This window comes from Leptonychotes weddellii, chromosome 13, assembly GCF_054177405.1.
Source record: "Leptonychotes weddellii isolate Sample4059 chromosome 13, ASM5417740v2, whole genome shotgun sequence".
Classification (NCBI taxonomy): Eukaryota; Metazoa; Chordata; class Mammalia; order Carnivora; family Phocidae; genus Leptonychotes; species Leptonychotes weddellii.
The window spans coordinates 24,596,398-24,619,318 of NC_138381.1; the positions used below are offsets into that span (position 1 = coordinate 24,596,398).

Consider the following 22,921-nt stretch of genomic DNA (forward strand, 5'->3'; position numbering starts at 1 on the left):
ATTTTTTCTATACCCTCATCAGCATTGGTCTTTTAATTTATTATTGGTCTTTTAATCTTTAAAAGATGAGAAATTAATAAGAATCAACATCTTTTCATATTCTTAAATTCCTGATTATTAGGAAATAAATACTCATTAAGCTTTTGGGTACAGTTGAACAGGTTTAAAGTGATGTGCAACTAATGGAAAGCCATTAAAATAAAACCTCACTTCTAAGGAGTTTGGATAAATTCAGACACTGTACACATTGTTTTTATTAACCCAGTTAACGAGTATATAATGAGGATTTAATTTGGCTATGGTCATGTAGTCTAATTGTGGAGAAGCCAGAAGTATAAGATGGCCATTAGGAAGCTTGTTACCTAGTTGGGGAGGTAGTGTTAACATGAGAGCAAGAAGCAATGAGGTATGTGCCTGTATGATGAAGAATTATTAGTTGTGTATCTGAAACTCACATATTTTATCAGCCTCAGGAATGGGGAAGTCAGTCAAGACTTCTTGGAGTAGGAGTGAGACTTGAAGGAGCTTTGAAGTATGAATTTGTCTACTTTGAATTAATGGCATTTATAGGAGAGGAAACACCAAGAAAGGGGAGAACGGTGAGTAGTCACAGGAGTAGAAATGAAAGTGGCATAGTTATGAGACCTGACTGAGGAAGCTGTTTTGAATAGAGAGTAAGACTTGGGGAGACACTGGAAATGTAGGTGTGCTAGGGAAGAGGCGGGGCCGTTGTTATGGAGACGCTTATAGATAAGGGAGCTTAGACTGGGTTCATTCTGAAATAGGACGCTGCTGAGCAGTTTTGAGCAGAGAAATGGTGATGGTAGTGATGCTAAGGGAGACCAGATCTGCACTTGTGTTCTGATGGGAGACTGCAGAGAGGCAGCGTTGCTATTTCATTTGTACCAACCGTAATAGTTCTGTGTAGGATGGTGGTAGTGAAAAGGGAGAGGAAGCAGCCGATAAGAAAATTTTAGAAAGCAGGACTTAATGACTAATAGGATATAGAGGATGAAGAAGAGGACTGGGGTCAAGGAAATGAACGATTTCTAGTGATTGAAATCATTCTAGTGATTGAAATTGGTAACTATTCTCCTGTTTCATAGTTCTGAATTAAAGTCACTGTTTTTCTAAGAATCATGAAACCTCAGCACTCTCCCCACATGATCTTTGCAGCTGTTGTGTAGGGAAAAAAGTCTTTTCATATTAAACATCACCGATGATTATTAATATAGTGATGGTTTCTGTCTAGATAAAATTCTTTCAAATGACTCAGGTTTCTGAGTAAATTTCATTAAATTAGAAAAATTTAGGTGTGTATATAGGATTAGCATTTAAAAAGTGTTCACATAAAGCAATGTTCAATGATAACTATTTGTAAACAATTGAATATTGGAATATAGAATCACTCAAGTGTTCACTGAAAGCATTGTGTGTGCCTGTTCCAATGTGTTAAGAAACGAGTTACCAAAAACCAGCTAATTTGCGAATATAGAACAGAACTTTGTATATTTATTTCTTCTCTTAGAACTGTATGAGAGGGGTGCCTGGGTGGCTCAGTTGGTTGGGCGACTGCCTTCGGCTCAGGTCATGATCCTGGAGTCCCGGGATCGAGTCCCGCATTGGGCTCCCTGCTCAGCAGGGAGTCTGCTTCTCCCTCTGACCCTCTCCCCTCTCATGCTCTCTCTCTCTGTCTCATTCTCTCTCTCAAATAAATAAATAAAATCTTTAAAAAAAAAAAGTGTATGAATATTATTTTGGGTATATTTTTATACATGTTTGAGGGTGGTTTCCCCACTTTTGATGCAGAGATATGATGGGAAAAGGAATAAAGTAAGAGTATTCTTTGATTGGCAGCAATGGTACAGTTAATTGGTGGGTGATAGGGCACCAGATAGCTCAGGATAGAGATCTTAGATGATGCAGTGTAATAAACTGTTCATTGTTTTATTTATTCATTGTTATGTTGTGAATTATTTTATTTATAGATTAGCTAGACTGAGCCATGATAACCCACAAAACTGCCTATAAAACATCTTGGTTTATCTCTTCCCTGAGTGGGCCATTTTATAAGCTCCTGTTACCTAGGCACGCACTGCTAGGAAGCATTCTTGACCAAATCTAAACCAGTTTATCAAAAGATGTCCATATAACTTTCTGTGGTGGGGGAGCTCAGGAAGTTTCCTATTTTACTAACAATAGTTAACATTTTTAGGCATGTTAAAATATTTTCTACCTGAATATCTTTTTTTTTTTTTTTTTAAGATTTTATTTCTTTATTTGACAGAGAGAGAGCACAAGCAGGGGAGTGGGAGAGGGAGAAGCAGGCTTCCCACGGAGCAGGGAGCCGGATGTGGGGTTCGATCCCAGGACCCTGGGATCATGACCTGAGCCGAAGGCAGACGCTTAACGACTAAGCCACCCAGGCGCCCCTTTCTACCTGAATATCTTACCAAGAAAAAGTCATTATTGAATAGTTGGCAAAATGCATCTGTTGGACTGTATTTCTTTTTTTTTCTTGAAATTTTGCTATCTTTAAAAGCAGACATTTTTGATTAGGACTTCTGGAACTGAAAATACATGTATAGTGCTGTATTGTTTTCAGAATGCTTTCACATATGTTACTGCATTTGATCCACAAAACAGCCTTTATTTTTAAATTTTTAAAATTTTTTTTGTGAGCTGGGGGGAGGAGGAGAGGGAGAGAGAGAATTTTTTTAAAAATTTTATTTGAGAGAGAGAACAAGCAAAAGAGAGAGAGCCCTAGCAGGGAGGGAGGGGCCAAGGGAGAAGGAGAAGCAGACTCCCTACTGAGCAGGGAGCCCAACGCAGGGCTCAGTCCCAGGACCCCAGGATCATGACCAGAGCTGAAGGCAGATACTTAATTGACTGAGTCACCCAGGCGCCCTGAGAGCAAATCTTAAGTAGACGCCGCGCTGAGCATGGAGGCTGATGCAGGACTCGATCTCATGATCCTGAGGTCATGACCCCCACAAAACAGCCTTTAAAAGGCAGATGAGGGGTGCCTGGGTGGCTCAGTCGGTTAAGTGTCCGACTCTTGATTTCAGCTCAGGTCATGATTTCAGGGTCCTGAGATTGAGCCCTGCATCAGGCTCCACGCTTAGTGCAGAGTCTGCACGTCTTCCCCCCTGCCCCCGCTGCTGCTCTTGAGTGCATGCGCACTCTCTGTCTCAAGTAAATAAATAAAACCTTAAAAAAAAAGCAGATGAGCAAAATGTTACTCCCATTTTAATTGAGGAGTAAAGAAGGACTTGGAGATCTTACGTGAATTTCCTGTCACTTGGGTAATAACCAGGAGGGCTAAGATGAGGATACAGGAATATTCTGGTCCATTTATGCTTAAAAAGGTAGAAAGAACCAATATCCACAAACCTAGAACAGTCATAAGTATTATGTCATATCAGCAGGCTTCATCAGTTAGTAATTATAAATGAAGCTAGACATAATGCTAGAACCTGGGATTTATAAGATTAATGCTAAAATTACTTCATGAAATTGTGGCATAGTTTTACTTATTATTGCTGTATAATATACCATTCCAAAGTACAGTGGTGTAAAACAACCATCTTATTATGTTGGTGGATTTTCCCTGTTAAGAATTGGAAGTTCCAACAGTGTGTGGATATGTCTCTACCCCAGGATGTCTGGGGTCTTAGCTGAAAAGACTTAGGGGCCGGGGGTGACTTGATGGCTAGAAGCTGGGATCATCTGAAGGCATCTTCACTCGTGCGGTGTCTTTGCTACCTGTTTGCTCGGACTCGGCTTGGCTGTTGGCTAGAGTATGTATATAAGGCTTTTTCCTCTGGTCTAGTTTGGACTTCTTTAGAGCATGAGAGCTGGGTCTCAAGAGAGTGTCCCCAGAGAGTAAGGGAAAAGTGCATTGTGCTTTTATGATCTAGCCTTGCAACTTATATAGCATCACTTATGCCATCAATTAAAGCAGTCACAAAGGGCCAGTCAGGTTCAAAGGGAGGGTGATAGAGACCCCACTGCTTCATTGAAAGAATGTCAAGGTTATGAGAAGGGCATGATGGGAGATATTGTTGTAGCTGTTTTTGAAAAATAGAATCTACCTTATGGAGGATTGTTAAAAAAGGGTTTGAATAAAGTCGTATCTGACTCACGCCCCTGAGTCATGGTCTTTTTCCTTTGTCATTTGCTGCTGTTAACATAAAAGTGTTCATGGGGTCTGGTAGAATTGGTTTTCTGATCCCAAGTTGGAACACTAATGGGAAGAAAATACACTGCAAAACCTGAATCTTTCTGCTTTATATCCTGCCATTCTTTCTCCTGATCTGTATTAAAGTGACAGTCTAGCTAATAGGTTTACCTCATGGCACGTTTGGTGTGCTTTTGGCTGCTGTTCTGTAATAAACTTGTCTTATATAAAAATTGTCAGTGTTAATACAAATTGGATTTTATTAGCATATGCACTATTTTTTTGTTGCTCTAAGTTCCTGGAATTCAGTTATGGTACACAGTGATGAAGCATCCATTTTTTTCATAGGAACAGGGTAGTTATTTGGTATTATTACAGAAAATTTAGCATCAAATAAATAATAAGTTCAGAACTATGTCAGAAAAATAAAAGCCTCTGCAAAAATGTTAAGATATAAACTGCTAACATTAGGCTGCAAGTTCTGTGAATTGTACATAAATGTTGGCATATACTGACTAAGGAAGCCTTCCAGGTTCAATGTAAGATTCATGGTATATGGGTACTTTTTTGGGTGGGTTGACTCCAGTCACCCAGGCAAGGCCTCAAATACTGGTATTTACGCTGTGTGAATTGACCCAAGGTCCTGCACCCAGCTTTGCAGTAGTAGAAACCTGACATTTTTGGTGCACAAGGAATGAATCTGTCTCTGGGGAGATCTGTGTTAATCAAGCTGTGTTAATGAAGCAAGAATCACAGCTCTTGGGTAGATAATTTCATTTATCTATTCTTTTTCCTATTGTCATATCTTTTCCTTCTACATATCTTAAAAATCCTGTACGTATCTTAAAAATCCTGCCTCTCAATGCCATTACTTTTGCTTTATTTTTATTTATTTTTTTAAAAAGATTTTATTTATTTACTTGAGAAAGAGCTAGAGAGAGCACAGGGAGAAGCAGACTCCCTGCTGAGCAGAGAGCCCAGCATGGGGCTTGATCCCAGAACCCTGAGATCATGACCTGAGCCGAAGGCAGACGCTTAAGTGACTGAGCCACCCAGGTACCCCACTTTTGCTTTAAAGAATTATCTTTTTAAAGAAATCATAAGAAAAAAACAACATATTCTTTTACCTTTACCACTAATTTACTGTTGAGAGTGATTTTCATTCCTGAAAATTTGGTTTTGAATTTGGTATCATTTCTTTTTATCCTGACAATTTCCTTTTACATTACGTGTATTGCTTATTTGCTTTCAAAAATTCTCTTGGCCTTTGTTTATCTAAAAGTCATTATTTAACCCTGTTTTTGAAGGGTATTGAATTTTCCAGCGAGTTTTTTTCTTTCACCACTTTAAAGATGACTCTGGCTTACATTGCCTTTATTCATACTGTTTTTCCCTTGTATGCAATGTGTCTTTTTTCCTTGACTGCTCTCAGGATTTTATAGTCATCATTGGTTTGCAGTAGTTTGATTTTGATGTGACTAGGTATCTTTGTATTTACTTTGAGCTTTGATCTGTAAGGGCTCCCCCTTACCCCGTGAGTTAATCAGTATTCTTTCATTATTTCCGAAACTTTTTTTTTTTAATGCCCTGTTTTCTCCTTCTGGGACTCCATTTGTACCTATGTTAGACATTTTGAGGTTTCTGGCTGGATAGACTGAGGGCTTATACCATTAACTCTGATTGAAAATGCAGTGTGTTCACCTCTAATCTCAAAGGTTATTGAATTTGACAGTTAAGAGGTCATTGGTGCCCTTAACTGTGGATAGAGAGTGGGAAATGACCTTAACTGTGGGTAGAGAGTGGGAAGTGAAATCTGTACAATAAAGAGTTGAGGAGTGAATAGGATTGAAGAAATGGAGGGACTTACTACTGTAGCTGTGTGTTTGTGTGTTTTGCCCCATACTTATGTTTGTGACTTAGCATTTTGTTTCATTTTTAGGCCGTCATAAGCCACATTCCTCTTTCTTCCCTCTTTTTTTAAATGTTCTGGGAAAATATGAGCCACTTTATGACATGATTTCTAGGCACATAATTGCTCTAATAAACTGCTTAAAGAAAAGTGTTTTACTCAAGGAGTTAATATTTTTCTTGATTTGTTGTGGCTTGTGGATGGAAGGCCTCTGACATTGGATATTTAACTGGCATCTTGTTTATTTATCTTTATGTATCAGGAAAACTGTGGCCAGTAACACACACAAGAGCCATTTTGCCTTGTGAGTTGTTGCAGTACTTGTTAGGAAGCAGAAGTTCTCTGTATTAGCTTTTGCTTATTTTGTTTTAAGGCGTGCTAGAACATCATTGAATAATACATCAGAATAAATGTGTTATAAAGTTCTTTGTGAAGTAAATACATTTCAGTTTTTAATAAGATAGTCAAAGATGACTTCATTAGGTAATTTTTTTAACTAGATATTTTTCTATATGTAAATAATTATGTATTTTCATTTGATCAACTTAGAAGCTTAAGTTTAAAATTTTATATTAACGTTTTGTGTAGCTGAATATAAAGGGTTGAAAACAAAACACGACAAAGAAATAAAACAAATGAAAGATCACCTAAATCTAGAATAGAGTTTGGGGGGCGGGGGTTAGACTTCCTCAGGTTTTCATTTGATAATGCTATAGTCAAGGATGAAACGTAATTTTGAACAGTTGTGTTATATTTTGACTATGTTATAATTAGTGTTTTAGAATAAAGACTAAATGCTTAAAATTGAGCCTGTTTTAGATTGACTTTGCTTTCATGATTCCAAGATGACTGCAGTTTACTACTTCTTTATTTTGGAGTATTTTAACTATAAAAATTTGAGAATTTGACACTCTTGATCAGAAATGCATTGTTATTGCACATGGTTACATCCTTGGATTTGTTATCTTTTGGATATTGGATATTGGAATGTTATCTTTTTTTTTTCCCTCCCCAGTTCAAAGCAGTATTCAACGATTTCAAGAGAAGTTTTTTATTTTTGCTCTGACACCTCAGCAAGTTAGAGAGATATGCATATCCAGGTAAGAGGAATGTTTGGAATATGTTTCTTCATGAATGTTGGTGTATTAGTCTGCTAGGGCTGCCATTACAAAGCACAACAGACTGGGTGGCTTAAACAACAGAAATTTATTTTCTCAAAATTCAGGAGGCTTGAAGTCCAAGATTAAGGTGTCAGCAGATTTGGTTTCTCCTGATCTCCTTGGCTTGTAGAGGCTGCCTTCTTGCCTCACTTGACCTTTCTTCTGTGTGCCTGTGCATCCCTGGTGTCTCTTCCTCTTATGAGAACACTAGTTGTATTGGATTAGGGCCCCACCCTTACGACCTTATTCCCATCTTCACATATGGTCAGATTGGGGGGTCAGGTCTTCAACCTGAATTTTGGGGAGACACAGTTCAGTCCATAACAGTTGGACATCATTAAGCAAGCATAGTATACACTGACTAAAGTTAGCTAAATATTTAATAAACAACTCTGTATTAAAGAACAGCTTTAACCTTTGATTAAAATCCCAGCTTATTTTTTTGAATTACTTTTTGGCAATAACTTTTTTTAATGAAAATTTTATTCCAGATATAGCAACATAAAAAAGAATTTGTGACAACAGCCCAACGATAGGATGTCCATAAACTTTATCATTGAAACTGAGGCACTTTAAGAGTGAAAGTAGACATCATGTTCTTATCCCAGAAAAATTATTAATAAACTGGCACTGTTCTGAGCTTTGTGGTCACCTAGACCATAAAATTAGTAGAAATCTGAAAACAATTATGAAAAGTACTCTTAGCTTTGCTATTTAGAAAAATTGGAGAAACTTAAAATAGACACATTTATAAAGAGCAAATGAACTAAGTTGTAAGAGGAAAGAAAAGGAAATATGTAGTGTATACTTTTCCAATTAAAAATATAGTCATCTTGGGGCACCTGGGTGGCTCAGTCATTAAGCGTCTGCCTTTGGCTCGGGTCATGATCCCAGGGTCCTGGGATCGAGCCCCACATCGGGCTCCCTGCTCCGCAGGAGGCCTGCTTCTCCCTCTCCCTCTGCCCCTGTTTGTGTTCTCTCTCTTGCTGTGTCTCTCTCTGTCAAATAAATAAATAAAATCTTAAAAAAATATATAGTTGGGGCGCCTGGTTGGCTCAGTCATTAAGCGTCTGCCTTCGGCTCAGGTCATGATCCCAGTGTCCTGGGATCGAGCCCCACATCGGGCTCCCTGCTCATCGGGAAGCCTGCTTCCCCTCTCACACTCCCCTTGCTTGTGTTCCCTATCTCACTGTCTCTCTCTCTGTCAAATAAATAAATAAAATCCTTAAAAAATATATATGTATATATAGTCATCTTTGGTGTTTATAATATGTATGTGACTCTTTAAAATTGCATTCTTAAAGATTTAGTGTAAGAAAACGGAGGCTTTAGGAGGTTAAATGATTTTTCTGGGATTATAGAGTTAAAAGTAGAAGAGTTGAGCAAATTAGAGGTCTTTTGCCTCCTTTCAGCTGTTCATTTGAATGCTCATCTTCTCTGAGATGTTAATAATTTACAAAAATAAGGATTCTGTAGTTAAGTTTTAGAAATTCTGTATTCACAATTACATAAGTTCTTTAAGGTTAGATTGGACTTTTTGGTCTTTAATATCTTCATCTGCCTGGTCAATCTCTCAAGATGGTGAATCCAAACTTACGGGCTTCTCGTCTCTTCGAAGCACACTAACATCTTGAGGATGCTCTCTTTATGTGGAAGAGTCTGGGGCAGAGTTTTAGATTCTTTCATTAATCATATCACCTTTACTAATATATGTATAGGGTGAGAGTGCTATTGTCAAAATCTCAAATGATTGTATGTTCTGACCCTGTAAAGTTAGATCTCTCAGAGTATTGCATAGATAGACTGCTTTTTCCACAGGCGGAAGAAAAGTGTTGAAAACTAAGATTAAAAAAAAAAAAGACCATACAAGGATTAGTTCAAAAGATCCAATATCCAGAATAATATTTTCAGAAAACAGAAAATTCAGAGGAGAAAATTATCAAAGAAGTAAAATGAATGTAGCCTGATGTGGTTCATTTTCACCAGGAGCAAGAAGATATTGCAGTGAGTTTTTGTAAATTTGGAAGTACTTTCAATCTTGGGGATAATAATAAACCAACTAACAAATAAGTAGAATAAATTGAAAATTTTAAAATTATATTTATATTAAAGTTATATTTTATATCCAAAACCTTATTAATATTAAGTTTTGTTTGTTATTCAGCGATGATCCCTTGCTTGAGATCAACGTTTACTATGTATTAGGTCCAAAGCACTATATTATATAACACGTCCACTCTTGTTAGTGAACCAGCTCATATACATAAAATGATCTTGGCATTGCAAGGGGTCAGATGAAGAGAACCAATTTTAGTAATTACAGATAACTGATTTATAGGAGGATGAGGTTACTATTTTTTTTTATAAAGATTTTATTTATTATTTGACAGAGAGAGAATGAGAGAGAGAGCACATGAGAGGGGGGAGGGGCAGAGGGAGAAGCAGACCCCCTGCTGAGCAGGGAGCCCGATGCGGGACTCGATCCCGGGACTCCAGGATCATGACCTGAGCCGAAGGCAGTCGCTTAACCAGCTGAGCCACCCAGGCGCCCTGGCTGAGGTTACTATTAATGTTGGTGGTTTGGGAAAGCTTCAAGAGTGTTGCATGGGTCTTTGAGGTAAGGAGATTATTTAGAGTATGTTAGATTTAAAGATACAGATTTCAAGGTACATTTTTAAGTGAACAAAAACAAAGCATCAAAATGTGAATAATATACTACCAGTTGCCCTAAAAGGTATGTGTGTGTGTAATTTGCTCAAGTGTCTAAAATATGTCTGGACAAATAAGATCAGCTGCCTCTGTACAGGGGAATTGGATGGCCAGGGCCAGAGTTGGGGTAGTCTTTTTTACTTTATATCCTTTTTGTATGTTTTTGAAGTTTGAACTATGTGAATTATATTAAGTAGTCCAAAAGTGAATGACTAAAATTTAAATCTCAACTAAACATTTTGATCATGTTCTGGAGCTGGATCGTAGTAGTGGTTGTACAAGTCTGAGTATACTTAATGCCACAGAACTATACACTTAAAAATGGTTAATGTGATAAATTTTATATATCTTATGTATAAAAATTAACAAAATAAAAGGCTATTTGTAATCCTCCTTTCAAAGAAAACAAATCACATACACATACAGACAAAGCCTAAGATTTTCAGTCATATAATTAAATAATACAAAATCTTCTTCCTAATAGGTGGAAGTGAAAGTTTGGTACCCATTACCAAACTTCAGTAATTATCAACATTTTGGCAGTGTGTATGTAAACCCCCCTGCCTTTTTCTTGAAATATTTTTTAAAAAGATTTTATTTATTTATGAGAGAGAGTGAGAGCATAAGCGGAGGTGGGGGGGGGGCAGAGGAAGAAGCAGACTCCCTGCTGAGCAGGGAGCCAAGGGTATAGGGCTGGATCCCAGGACCCTAGGATCATGACCTGAGCTGAAGGCAGACAGATACTTAACCGACTGAGCCACCCAGGCGCCCCTTTCCTGAAATACTTGAAAGCAAATCACAAGCATCATATAATTTCAGCTGGAAATACCTCAAGATGGATCTCTAATTAATTCTTAATATAGTCACAGTAAAATAATACTTCCTTAATATAAAACAATGACTAGCCCATATTCAAATTTTCTTAGTTGTTTCAGTATTTAAACATGGCCCGTGTAATTACTTTTCACTTCTTTATCTCCCAAGATTTTTTAAGAACTTTACTTTGAAGTAATTATAGATTTATAGAAAAGTTATGAAAATAGATATACTCTTTACCCAGCTTCTCTTAATATTAACATCTTGCATAACCATAGTGTAATTATCAAAACCAAGAAATTAACCTTGGTGTAATACTGTTAACCAAACTATAGGTTTTATTCAGATTTCACCAGTTTTTTTTTTTTTTGATAATGAACCTCTATTCCTAGATCCAATTCAGGATCCCAAATTACCTTTAATTGTTAGTGTCATGTTAGTCTCTTTCAGTCTGTGACAGTTTCTTAGTTTTTCTTGTCTTTCATAAGAACTTTTGATACTTTTCTTGAAGAGTCCTGGCCAGGTCTTTTGTAGAATATTTTTCAATTTGGGTTTGTCTGATATTTTGTCATGAGATTATGCATTTTTGGCAAGAATACCTCAAGTTATATGCCCTTCTTAGTGTATCATGTTGGGCTACATAATATTGATACATTTTATTTTTGGCAGTGTTAACCTTGATCACTTGGGTAAGGTACTCTCTACTAGATTTTGGCACTATAAAGTTGCTGTTTTTTCCTTTGTTAGTAATAAATACCTTGGGGGAGATACTTTGAGATAAGGCACATATTCTGTTTCTCTTCAAATTTTTGCCCAATGATTTAGCACTCACTGATGGATCTTTCCCTTCAGCAGTTACTTTGTCATAAACACTCTTGTGTTCCAGTGGTGTGATTTTCTCTTGTCCTTATTCTTTTTCACATTAGAGTTACTCTTTCGTAAGGAAGAGCTGTCCTTTCTCCCCCATTTACTTACTCAGTCATTTACTTGGTATCTGCATAGGCTCTTGAGTACTCTGGATTATAATGCAGTACTGTGGTAATTTGTGTTGTCCAAACTGGTCTACCTTTGGCCATTGGCTGATCTTTCAGGTTGGCTCCTGTGCCCTTTGGTATGTCTCCATCTATTTCTGAGCACTACTTTACTTTCTGGCACCACAGAATGTTCTAGGTTCATTTTGTAATTTCTCTGCCCCAGTTCTGGAATTGATCACTTCTCTAAAGAGCTCTGTTTCCGCTTTTATAATATTTCTTACCACTCTCTTTGAAAAAAGCGGTTCATTGACTTTGTAGCATATTACACATGCTGGATTTGGATCCAGAGGTATTTCTTGTGGTGTCATTTAACTTCTATGCCTGTGGTTCTCACACTTTGCTGCAAATTAGAATCACCTGAGGAGCTTTTAGGAATCTGAATACCCATGTTTCGTTCATACCAATTCAATTAGAATCTCTGAGGTTGGAACCCAGTTTTTAAAGCTCCCCAGGTGTTTCCAGTGTTTAACAAATTTGAGAACCACTGCTGTGCATCCAGCTTCTCCCCTTTCCTGTAATGGTAGTAAGGTCTAAATGAGGCTCAAATACATCAGGTTCGGGTGGTTTTGTTCTTTTTATATTACATCTTGTGAAGATTGATCAGTGAGTTCAGTTCTCTTCTTGGTTTTAGCACTCCCCTTCCATTTGCTACTACTGCCTCCCTGATCATGCTGTCTCAGCTTCTCACACTGACTTTTCTTGCGTGTTCCCAGGAATCATTCACTGATTCTCTTCTCCCTACTCTGTGATAGTATTCATGAGTGTGCTTTGTTATTTTTATGTTGGTGGCTGCAAAATCTCCACTTCGCTCTAGAGTCCATATTCACTGTCCCTACTTCGATGACCCATAGGTACATCAAACACAGCACATTCAGAATTGAACTTGCGTTCCTCCCAGACTTGCTTTTGTTCTTTCATTTATTCATTTAGTCTCACAGCATATATTTATTTACTGCCTATTATGATCCAGGCAATGTTCCCGGCACCAGGGGTGCAAAGTTGAAAAAATAAACTGGCTTCAAGGAGATTTGTGCTTGGTATATTTCCTCCCGCTACCCGTTTCATTAATGGCATGGGATCTGCCCAAACAGAGAGCCCTCTTTGTATTATCCCACACTTCATCCACCAACCCCTGTCAGTTTGCTGCACTCCACTGATCCTTCTTTTATGTCTCTTTCACGATTTAAAACATGATGCAACTCTACCCTTGAGGGAGGGAGCTAGCATGGTCTTTGCAGTAATACCAACTGGAATGTGAATTCTGGCTCAACCACTTAGGCTTGTCTTTATGCCCCTGAGTAAGTTACTAAAGCCCGCTGAATCATATTTACCCAATGTAACATAGGAAAAATAATCACCACCTCACTCAGTAGCTGGGGGCATTGAATGTCCTAACTTGCTTTACCTCTTACCCTGGTGAGTAGCAGTTGCCACATTCCAAAATCTGGGCCCCATCCCAGATGCTCCCCTTCTGTATCCTGCCTTCTGTATCTAGTCAGTCATTGAATTCTGTTTTTCTGCCTAAATATCACTCAGGGATGTTTATGTTTAAGCCCTCATCTTTTGCCGGTACAATTGCAGTGGTCCCCTGACCCTCCTGCTAACCGTGTAATCTTTCTAAAGCCCTTCAGTGTTTTCTCTCTTGTGCTTAAAACCCTGGAGTGAAGCTCGTGAAGTCCACACTCCATTGCCTGGCAGTTCTCTTCAACATCTTGTTCTACTTGTCTTCTGTCTCACTGCATCTCCTGTCACTCTACTCTTCCCCAGCAGCTGGGCTATCACAGCTCTGTCCCTTTGCATATCCTCTTCCTCCCTATTCTACTTGGCAAACCTGAGGTACATTTTGGGGCCAGTTCTAGTCTCAGCTTTTCTGTGATGCCGTTTCCAGATTTTCCCAGACTCACACTGTCTCACTGTACTACATACTTATTTTCTATTAAAGCTTCATTGCATTTATTTGACTACTTGAATTTACAGACTTGATGACAACAACATCTTACTCCATTTTATATTCTCAAAGCCTGTCACAGTGCCTGACATATAGTAAATGCCTGCTTTATATTTGATGAATGAGATGAACATGTGAAAGTTCCTAGAACAGTGACTGGCAGAAACTGAATGTCAGAAGATGCTTACTCATTACACTTCATATTTGTAAAGATACATAGCACATTGCATTTCCCAGTTTATGTTAATTTCCCTTACTGGCATAAAGTATAAATCCTTAGGCAAACTATTTAAAACCCTTTATATCATTTTCCCTATCTTTCTAGTTATGTCTTCTGCCATTTCTCTTTTTTCATATTATGTTTCCCAACCCAACAAGAGTTTGTTAGGTATCTCTGGTTGATCTTCACCCTTTCCTTTGGCTGAGAATCTGCACCGGTGAAGCTACTGTTAATGATGGAAGTGTGTCTAAGTAGAAATAGGCAGAAACACTGCTGTATAAACCTTACTTTCTAGTTTGATTGGACTGTGATGATTGCCTTGAGCTTTTAAGACGAAATTAAACTTGCATCTTTTCTGTAGCACCTATTTTTTGTAACGTACTATCACATTTTATTTTAGTTGTATGTATCTGTTACCTACTAGCATGAGACCTTTGAGAGCAAATATTTTGTCTTTATTTGTTGCTGAACCAGCACCCAGACTCTGAAATGTTTCTTGATTTACATGAGGGGAATGATAAGGGTTACTCACAAGAGGTCAGTGTTGCCTAGGGTATGGGGATGTTTTGAATAGACACTTGAGAAGGGTTGGAGGTTACCGGCGAGGGAAAGTGAAAGCAGAGTTTATAATAATAGCAGCCGGCTGCTCACACTTGTTGAGCACTTTATACGTCCAGGCACTTTACATGTATCATTAACACATTTAATCATCACAACAACTCTGTAATTTTCCATCTTTAATAGATGTAGAAACAGAGGCACGGACAGGTTAAATAGTTTGCCCAAGGTCCTACTGTTTGGGACTGTAGAACTCAAGCTGGTCACTGGTGCTTTACTGCCTTCCAGTGAACATAGTGAAACGAAGACTGGCCCAGTTAGAGCAAGGTGAGGGCAAAATATACTCTTAAGAAAGGACTGATTTCTAGTACTCTTCTCTTTGACAGAGTCCAAGATTGATGATAATGGCTAAGGACAAAACTTCTACACTATAACGTGTGTTCATGTTACTTGGGGATCTCATTAAAGTGCAGATTCTAATTTTGTAGGTCTGCAGTGGGGCCTGAGATTCTGCATTTTTGACAAGCTCCCAAGCAATCACAATGCTGCTTCACTGTGGGCTCCTTGGTGGCAAGGCTTTGGAAGGTTCAGTGCCAAAAATATTTTATACGGGACTCTATTAGGTTCTCATGTAGAAATTCTAAAAGGTTCTGTGTCCCTTAATTGGATACTTAATTATAAAGTTGCCGTGGTACAGAGATGCTGAGACTCTAGGCACTTGTTCTTCATTTTGGTTCTATATTAGAACCACCTGCTATAAAAACTAATGCTCAGTCTGTATTCCAGACCAATAGTCTAGTGAGTGGGTCTTTATATTCTTTAAAAATCACATGATTAAAATGCTCAGCCAAGGTTAAGAACCATTATGAGCAAACAAATTAATTTATTAAACTCTTTTAGAACCGAGGGTGCTTCTTTTCATGTTAACCAAATCTGTTTCCTGTGGAAATAAATACTGCATCACGAAAGTTCCTGTGAATTGACAATACCTTAAAATTGCTGTAAAGACACGACTAAATGTTAAGTAAATGAGGGTTAGTGTCACTGTAGCATTTTGATTAAGGCTTGTGCTGTTGGTAGGGTAGCATTCATCTTCAAGAATAAGAATAAAAATACTAATAATGCTTTTTTTCTGGTGAGAATGTTCCTGTGAATTCTCGTTGTGCCTTCTCAACCCAGTTTATTTCTCTTTCCAACAGGGATTTTTTGCCAGGTGGTAGGAGAGATTATACAGTCCAGGTTCAGCTGAGGTGAGTTTGAAATTTTCTGTTAATTTTATACTTGCTGATGGGGCGCCTGGGTGGCTCAGTCATTAGGCGTCTGCCTTCGGCTCAGGTCGTGTTCCCGCGGTCCTGGGATCGAGCCCCGCATCGGGCTCCCTGCTCCGCGGGAGGCCTGCTTCTCCCTCTCCCATTCCCCCTGCTTATGTTCCCTCTCTCACTGTGTATCTCTATGTCAAATAAATAAATAAAATCTTTAAAAAAAAAAAATTTTATACTTGCTAACTATGTGCATATAGTCCTGAACTTGAAATATGTAAACGTGTTTGGGTACACTCCTTAAGAATAATTTATGGTTTTTTTTTTTCTTTTCTTTAATGCAGACTTTGCCTGGCAGAGACAAGTTGCCCTCAAGAAGACAACTATCCCAATAGTCTATGTATAAAAGTAAATGGGAAGCTGTTTCCTTTGCCTGTAAGTTGCTTTTTATTTACCAGGCTTGCATGTAAATAGAGTCTAAATACTCACAAGGCGAAGAAACAGTGACAACTCCGTACCAATGAGTATTCTTACTATCCAGGTTAAATACTGTTTTCCACTAGAGGGATTCATGACTCCTTGGAGAAATGGCTGATTCCAGGTCTGGGGGAGATGGAAAAGGTGAGCCTGGACCATCTTGTGCCGGGAAGCAGGGGCGCTGTGAAAGACTCTTAGGATCATATCAAGTGCATAATAACAGGTCATGACTTGCATATATAGGGCAGCATGTTGTGGTAGTTTCTAAATTAGCTGGGCCTTCTCCATGGATGAGATGGTAAAAGGCAGAGGCTGCTGAGAACGACTGGACATGGAGATCAACGATTCCAAGTTTGGGCCTTGATGTGCACAACTGGGGGGTAGATGCAACGGTATTTGACAACCCATTGTTTAAGCAGTGAAACAATATATGGGCTTCAGCACTTGGGATACATGCACGCACGCACACCCGTGCGCACAATGGGTACAGTTTCCGGCCTGATAGATAACTCTGGACTCTCTTGTTAGTCACATCTTAAAATAACACTTAATTGTTGAACTGGATTGTATATCTGTCTCCACTGAGGCTTGGAATAAGTCAATAAATAAGTGCAGCTGTGTAGAAGGCCAGCAAAGCCATAATCAGAAAAGTAGGAGAGCATGGCCTGTTTGTCAAGCACTGCAAAGTGGAGGTGCATTTAACCCAGGACGTGCTTTGAGAACAGTGATTTCATGAGGATGCTAAGTTGCCATTTTAACAACAGAGACTACAGAGAAGGAGATGGGGGAACTGTTTAGCATCCCTGCTGAGCACAAGGCTTGGCTCTGGAAAAAGTATATGAGCAACACTGATGAATAGCTGAGCAGGCCAGACAACATGGTCTAGGACTCTGGGCTCTACCAGAGCCAGATGATTGTCATTGAGCCCCCCCAAAGTGAAGACGGCCCATGGCCAAAGCCAACACTTGTAGTCAAAGATCTGACTTGATTGTCAGGAGTCCTGTTTTGTATCTTCGTAGCCTGTGGATTTAGAGACCTGAGAAGTACCTATTTCATGAATTTTAAAGAGCTTGAGCAATACTGCATGGTTGCTGCCTCTTTTTGAAAGATGTCTGTGGGGCTGAAATCATTTGAGATAGTCCTTTGGGGATGAACGGGGAAGTTGCAGAGGCGGAGTAGATGTGGTCAGGAGGAATGCTTACATGGCCCCATGCTTGTTCAAGACCCAGGTGGGACATTTTGCTTCTCAGGTTTCTGGCAATGAGCAACAGTAGATTCTTAGGAGCTGTCTTTTATCTGGATAGATCATACAAAGATCTGAACCAAGGAAAGAGGCAATTTTCCTTGGAACTAAAGGCCACCCAATGCCAATGGGTGGCCACATGTGTGACAAAGGAATCCTGGGAAAATCACAGATTGTGGAATGCCTCTGTGCACACTTTCCATGACTGTTCATACCCAGTTTTCTTTGTCTGAGACATGTTAAAATTTCTCTGACCTTGGCTTTTCCTGTTTCTCTCTCTCACCACCCCTGAAAAATTTAACCGTGAAGATCTTGGTATCTAGACCTGCCTTGAAGACCTGTTCAGTATCAAGTGACTGTGCCAATGATGGGGGCTATCTGAGATGTGTGAGGTTCTACCTAAACTGTGGCATTGCTGCAGAAAATATGGTGGTTACAGTTCCACAAAATACTCCAAATGGAGCAGTGTTATGCTTTGGGATGATATCTTCATCCATGAGATCTATCTGTGGATACCTCTGAATTTGTCACTCTTTCAATCCTTTTGAGAGAGGAGAAATTAGAGTACTTTCTCTGGTAGATTGTTACTCAGTCACTGTTGGTTTCTTTCCCAAAGCACCAACTAACCCTTCAGTACTTACATCAGGCTGTTTGTGAACATACCAGTTACTGTGTAATGAGTCTGGCCCTCTCCTCTAGAGCCAGGGGCCTGCAGTGGCTCCAGGGGCTCTGTGAAGGAGGTGAAGAAATAGAGCCTTAGGACAAAGGTAAAGACGGATTTCAAAAACAAAGCGGGGTGGGGCAGGGTGGTGCTTTCCTGACCTGATAGGGTTGTCCCAGAGATCAAACACCAGCCTTTCCCAAAGAGGCTTTTTGGCTCTGTGACCTTCTGTGGAACAGCTGCTGGTGCAACTGATAGAAAACTCCTTAAACCACCTCTTGATCCACAATTGCTACTGATTGGGATAATGAAATATGGAGCCTTTACTAGCATGAAGCAGGTTTACGAACATCATATGAATGTACTGCAGCCTCAGAAGACCTTTTGGACCTCCAGTGACCTTTTGGAAATTAATATATTGAGCTCCTCACCACCATGGAGATCCTCAGGGACTTTGTTGCAGTTGTAAGAAACATTGACAGGTCACAAAGAAGTTTGACACGCAATCCTTGCCCATGATCCTAGTTTATTGCACAGCAAATCCTCGAGGAATAAGCTTGACACAGTCATGGAATTTCCCATGAGAACTGTGAATATATTTGAATTTGTGTCCTGGAACCAGTCCCTCTGTGTAGACCTTACTGCAGTAACCAGTCATTATGGAACGATGATACTGCATGTACAAAGAGAAAGCTGAATGAGAAATGGCATTACCTTGATAATAGCAATGTGTCCCTGGATTCTTAAGGGTCAAATAGTGATGAAAGCAGTTTCTGTGCTGTTTTACCCATGTCAGGATGAGTTTTAGGAGATGCCTTCATGCATCGATTTTCCAGATCCCTTAATACAAGGACAGCAGTAAGCAGCTCATAGCAGGACTTGCAGAATGACATGTGCAGCATGGACAGATACAAGTGAAACCATCTGAGAGTATCTCCCTTTCCCCGTCTTTGGCTCCCAGGGCTGCCAGTGTACCAACTGATGGCAAGATAAGAAAATTTCATGTTTTTAAGGACAGAGGAGAGGGAAAGAAAAAAAAGACCCTCTTTGCTTAGAATGATTTTGAGGGGCTGAATTATATTTCTTTTTAACCAGATTTTGAGAAATTTCTGTAAATCTGTGAAGCCATAAGGTTGGGGAGGGTTGTCATAGAAGTGGGTTGACAGTGGGGAGTATTACTTGTAAAGTTGATGAAGAATTCAGCTGACGTCAGGCTGACCCCTCTATGGATACCTCTGAATTTGTCACTCTTTCAGTCCTTTTGAGAGAGAAGAAATTAGAGTACTTTCTCTGGTTTCAACCTGAGGGTTGAATAGGTAAAGACTGTTTATGAGCAAATATATATTGAATTGGGTGATGGGTATATGGGAGTTCATTATACCTTCTTCCTCTTTTTTTATATGTTTTTTTTTTTTTTTAAGATTTTATTTATTTGAGAGACAGAGTGGGCGAGCAGGGTGAGGGGCAGAGGGAGAAGCAGACTCCCCGCTGAGCAGGGAGCCCGGTGTGGGGCCGATCCCAGGATTCTGGGATCATGACCTGAGGCAAAGTCAGATGCTCAACCGACTGAGCCACCCAGGCACCCCATCTTTTTTTATATGTTTGAAAATTTTCAATAATACATTTGAGGCAGTTGGGAAATTTGAATATAGACTGGATACTAGGTAATTTTTAAGAATTATGGTTAATTTTATAAGGTGATATTGGGTTTTTTGTTTTTGAAAGGTGTTATTAAAGCTGTGTATAAAAGTATGGGTCAAATGGCATTGTCTAGAATAAATGTGTATATGTGTGGGGTGTGTATTTTTCGGTGGGCTGGGGGTGGAGCCAGAGGCAAATGAAGCAAGATTGGTAACATGTTGATAATTACTGAAGTTGGCTGGTGGGTAATTTCCTCTACTTATGTCTATGCTTGAAAATTTTTATAATGTACAGTAAAAAAGTAAATCTATGTTGACAGTATTACAGTAGTGGTAGTAGTAGTAGTTAGAAAATTTCGGGGGGAAATGTTAAAGGAATTAATGCTGTCAACTTTTGTCCCAATTACAAGTCAGGTAGGATGTCATCACTGAAAGGGTTTTGAGTATATCTTTTATTGGAACGTTAGGTTCAGACTGACAGATTATCTTTTACTGGCTCTTCCAGCAGCCTTTTTAAAGAAAGTTTTTAGCTTTGCTCCAGAGGTCCCGTCAAATGAACTTACATTTATTTTTGTTTTAGATATGGAAAATTGTTAGAAATGTGTTAAAGCTACACATTTATATTTTAGAAAATTGTAATTATATCCTGTTCTCAATAACCAGGTAATTAATGGCTGAGTGGAGGTGATGGTAACGGTCAAAAGGAGAATACAAGTTAATAGATAACTCAGAACTGCCAGTGAAATCAAACTAGTCAGGTAGGGTATAGAGATGGATTTAAAATACTTGAGGTGGCTGAGACTAGTACCAAAATTGATTTTGAATTTGTTAGTACCTCGTTCTTGTAGTCACCTATTCTCCCCCTTCTTGTTGCTCTCTTCCTCTGTCAGACTGACTTAAAACATTGTTGCTTGGTGTCTCCAATTCCTGTTTAGGGAGTTTACTGTTTGGTGTGAGTTATTTTTATCATCTTGGCAGACCCTGTGCCATTGTTTTATTTGGTTAACCTACCAGAAGACAGAATTAACTTCTAGGCTAAAAACAAAAGTTTCATTGGAATTATCCAGAATGTTGATATTCCTTATGCTTTTTGCTCATTGAACCAATTCCTAGAGTCTTTTTAAGAGAATGAATTGTTTTTGTCTTACTTCACTTGAACAGCTTTAGGTGGGCATAACCTTCCTACACGTGTATGCAGGCGCACACACAATTTCCCTTTTCCATAGCGTAGTGGCCATTGTGAAGTTAGGCTCTTAGCCTTCCTTCTTCCTTGCCCAAACTGTTTTTAATGATTTTCAAAGTCTTGATGCAAGTTGTAGATTGCAAGTTAGGTACATTCCCACTGAATAATTACTATCCTACGAGGCAGTGAAGGAGGTCCCTTAGTTGTGATAGAATGTGTTCCTTAGCTCTGTTGTGTAATACCACCAATACTGTATTTCATTAGTTCCAACATGCATATTTTTAACATCACTAGAATCCAAAGGTATCTTAGAGTTGCTGATGACCAGGTAATTACAAGCTGTAATGTACTGTCATTGCGTGTATTTGTATAGTCTTGATATTATTCCTGTGGCGTGACTGGTTAGCTATGCTCCTTTGGTTTTTTAAGCAACATATGATTTAAGAACATTTTAAGGAAGGTTCACAAATCCTGGTTGTTGTCTGAAAAGCTTTGATCAGTACATTCTCATAAGGTCCAGATTTTATCAGCATTAACACATGCAGTTAACTTAAGGGTATCAGTGATCTGCAAGGAAATCTGAGTGATGCTAGTGGGGTAGAATATAGTTTTAAGAAATACTTGTATCTCCAGAGCTCTTAGTGGCATTTAGGGAGATACCATGAAACATATGCATTGATGACTGAGTGAAAAGTGATTCAGAAGATTTTTCTGTATATTTAAAAGGAATATGTTAGCCAGTTCATTTTGCTTATATTTCTTTGCTATGCATGCAGGAATAAGTTAGTGATATGCTAGGTTGTATCATTAACTGAGTGTTTTTTTCCTTCTCAGTGGTACACAGTTAAATTATATCAGTGGCATTTTAGATTCCGTGAAATACGGTTATCTGCTTTTCAATACATAGATGTTTTCACAGCTAAGAAATTTTAATTTTCTAAAAATTATTATTTTAGGGACACCTGGATGGCTCAGTTGGCTAAGCATCTGCCTTCGGTTGAGGTCATGATCCCAGAGTCCTGGGATCTGAGTCCCATTTCAGGCTCTTTGCTCAGTGGGGAGCCTGCTCCTCCCTCTGCCTGCTTTTCTCTCTGTCTGCCGCCCCCTCCTGCTTGTGCTCTCTCTCTCTCTGACAAATAAATAAATAATATCTTTAAATAATGTTAGTCTTGAACATTACAAACTGAGAAGTCTTTGGTAATTGAGAATTGGATATGTGAATCAAAAATGAGTACACTTGCTGTTTAAAACAAATACTTAATGATTAGAAAAAGTAAAATAAAACATAAATATCAATATTACAGCCATCAAGCTAATTTAATGCCAATTGAAATATTGATTATACTTTGTTAACATGATCTGGTTTTAAAAATGACAATTTCTCTTCTACTTGGAGAGAAAGCATTCAAAAGAATTCAGTAATTCCTTTGAAATTCATTAATTTGTTCTTTTTTCCCCATAAACTATAATAAATACATTTTATTTTTATTATTTTTAAAAAATTTTACTAAGTTTTTAAATTTTAATTCCAGTATAGTTAACATACAGTGTTATATTAGTTTCAGGTGTACAATATAGTGATACAACAATTCTGTACATTGCTCAGTGCTCATCATGAGAAGCATACTCTTTAATTCCTATAATCTATTTCACCCGTCCCCCCACTCCCCTCCCCTCTGGTGACCATCAGTTTGTTCTCTATAGTTAAGAGTCTGTTTCTTGGGGGCGCCTGGGTGGCTCAGTTGGTTAAGCGACTGCCTTCGGCTCAGGTCATGATCCTGGAGTCCCGGGATCGAGTCCCGCATCGGGTTACCTGCTCAGCAGGGAGTCTGCTTCTCCCTCTGACCCTCCTCCCTCTCATGCTCTCTATCATTCTCTCTCTCTCAATAAATAAATAAAAATCTTTAAAAAAATAAAACTTAAA

General features: G+C 38.8%; 1 protein-coding gene across 11 annotated transcripts in view; it reads left to right on the forward strand.

The window, feature by feature from the left end:
- Window positions 1-22,921, forward strand: part of PIAS2 (protein inhibitor of activated STAT 2) — a 124,011-nt gene that overhangs the window by 29,444 nt on the left and 71,646 nt on the right. For all 11 annotated transcript variants that reach the window (XR_014139614.1, XM_081801288.1, XM_081801285.1 and 8 more), the window contains 3 exons: window positions 7,105-7,189; window positions 15,734-15,784; window positions 16,138-16,228. Coding sequence is in view for 10 of the 11 variants with exons in the window: in XM_081801288.1 (XP_081657414.1) it covers window positions 7,105-7,189; window positions 15,734-15,784; window positions 16,138-16,228 (227 nt within the window). In the remaining variant the exon portion in view is untranslated. The remainder of the gene's footprint in view (window positions 1-7,104; window positions 7,190-15,733; window positions 15,785-16,137; window positions 16,229-22,921) is intronic.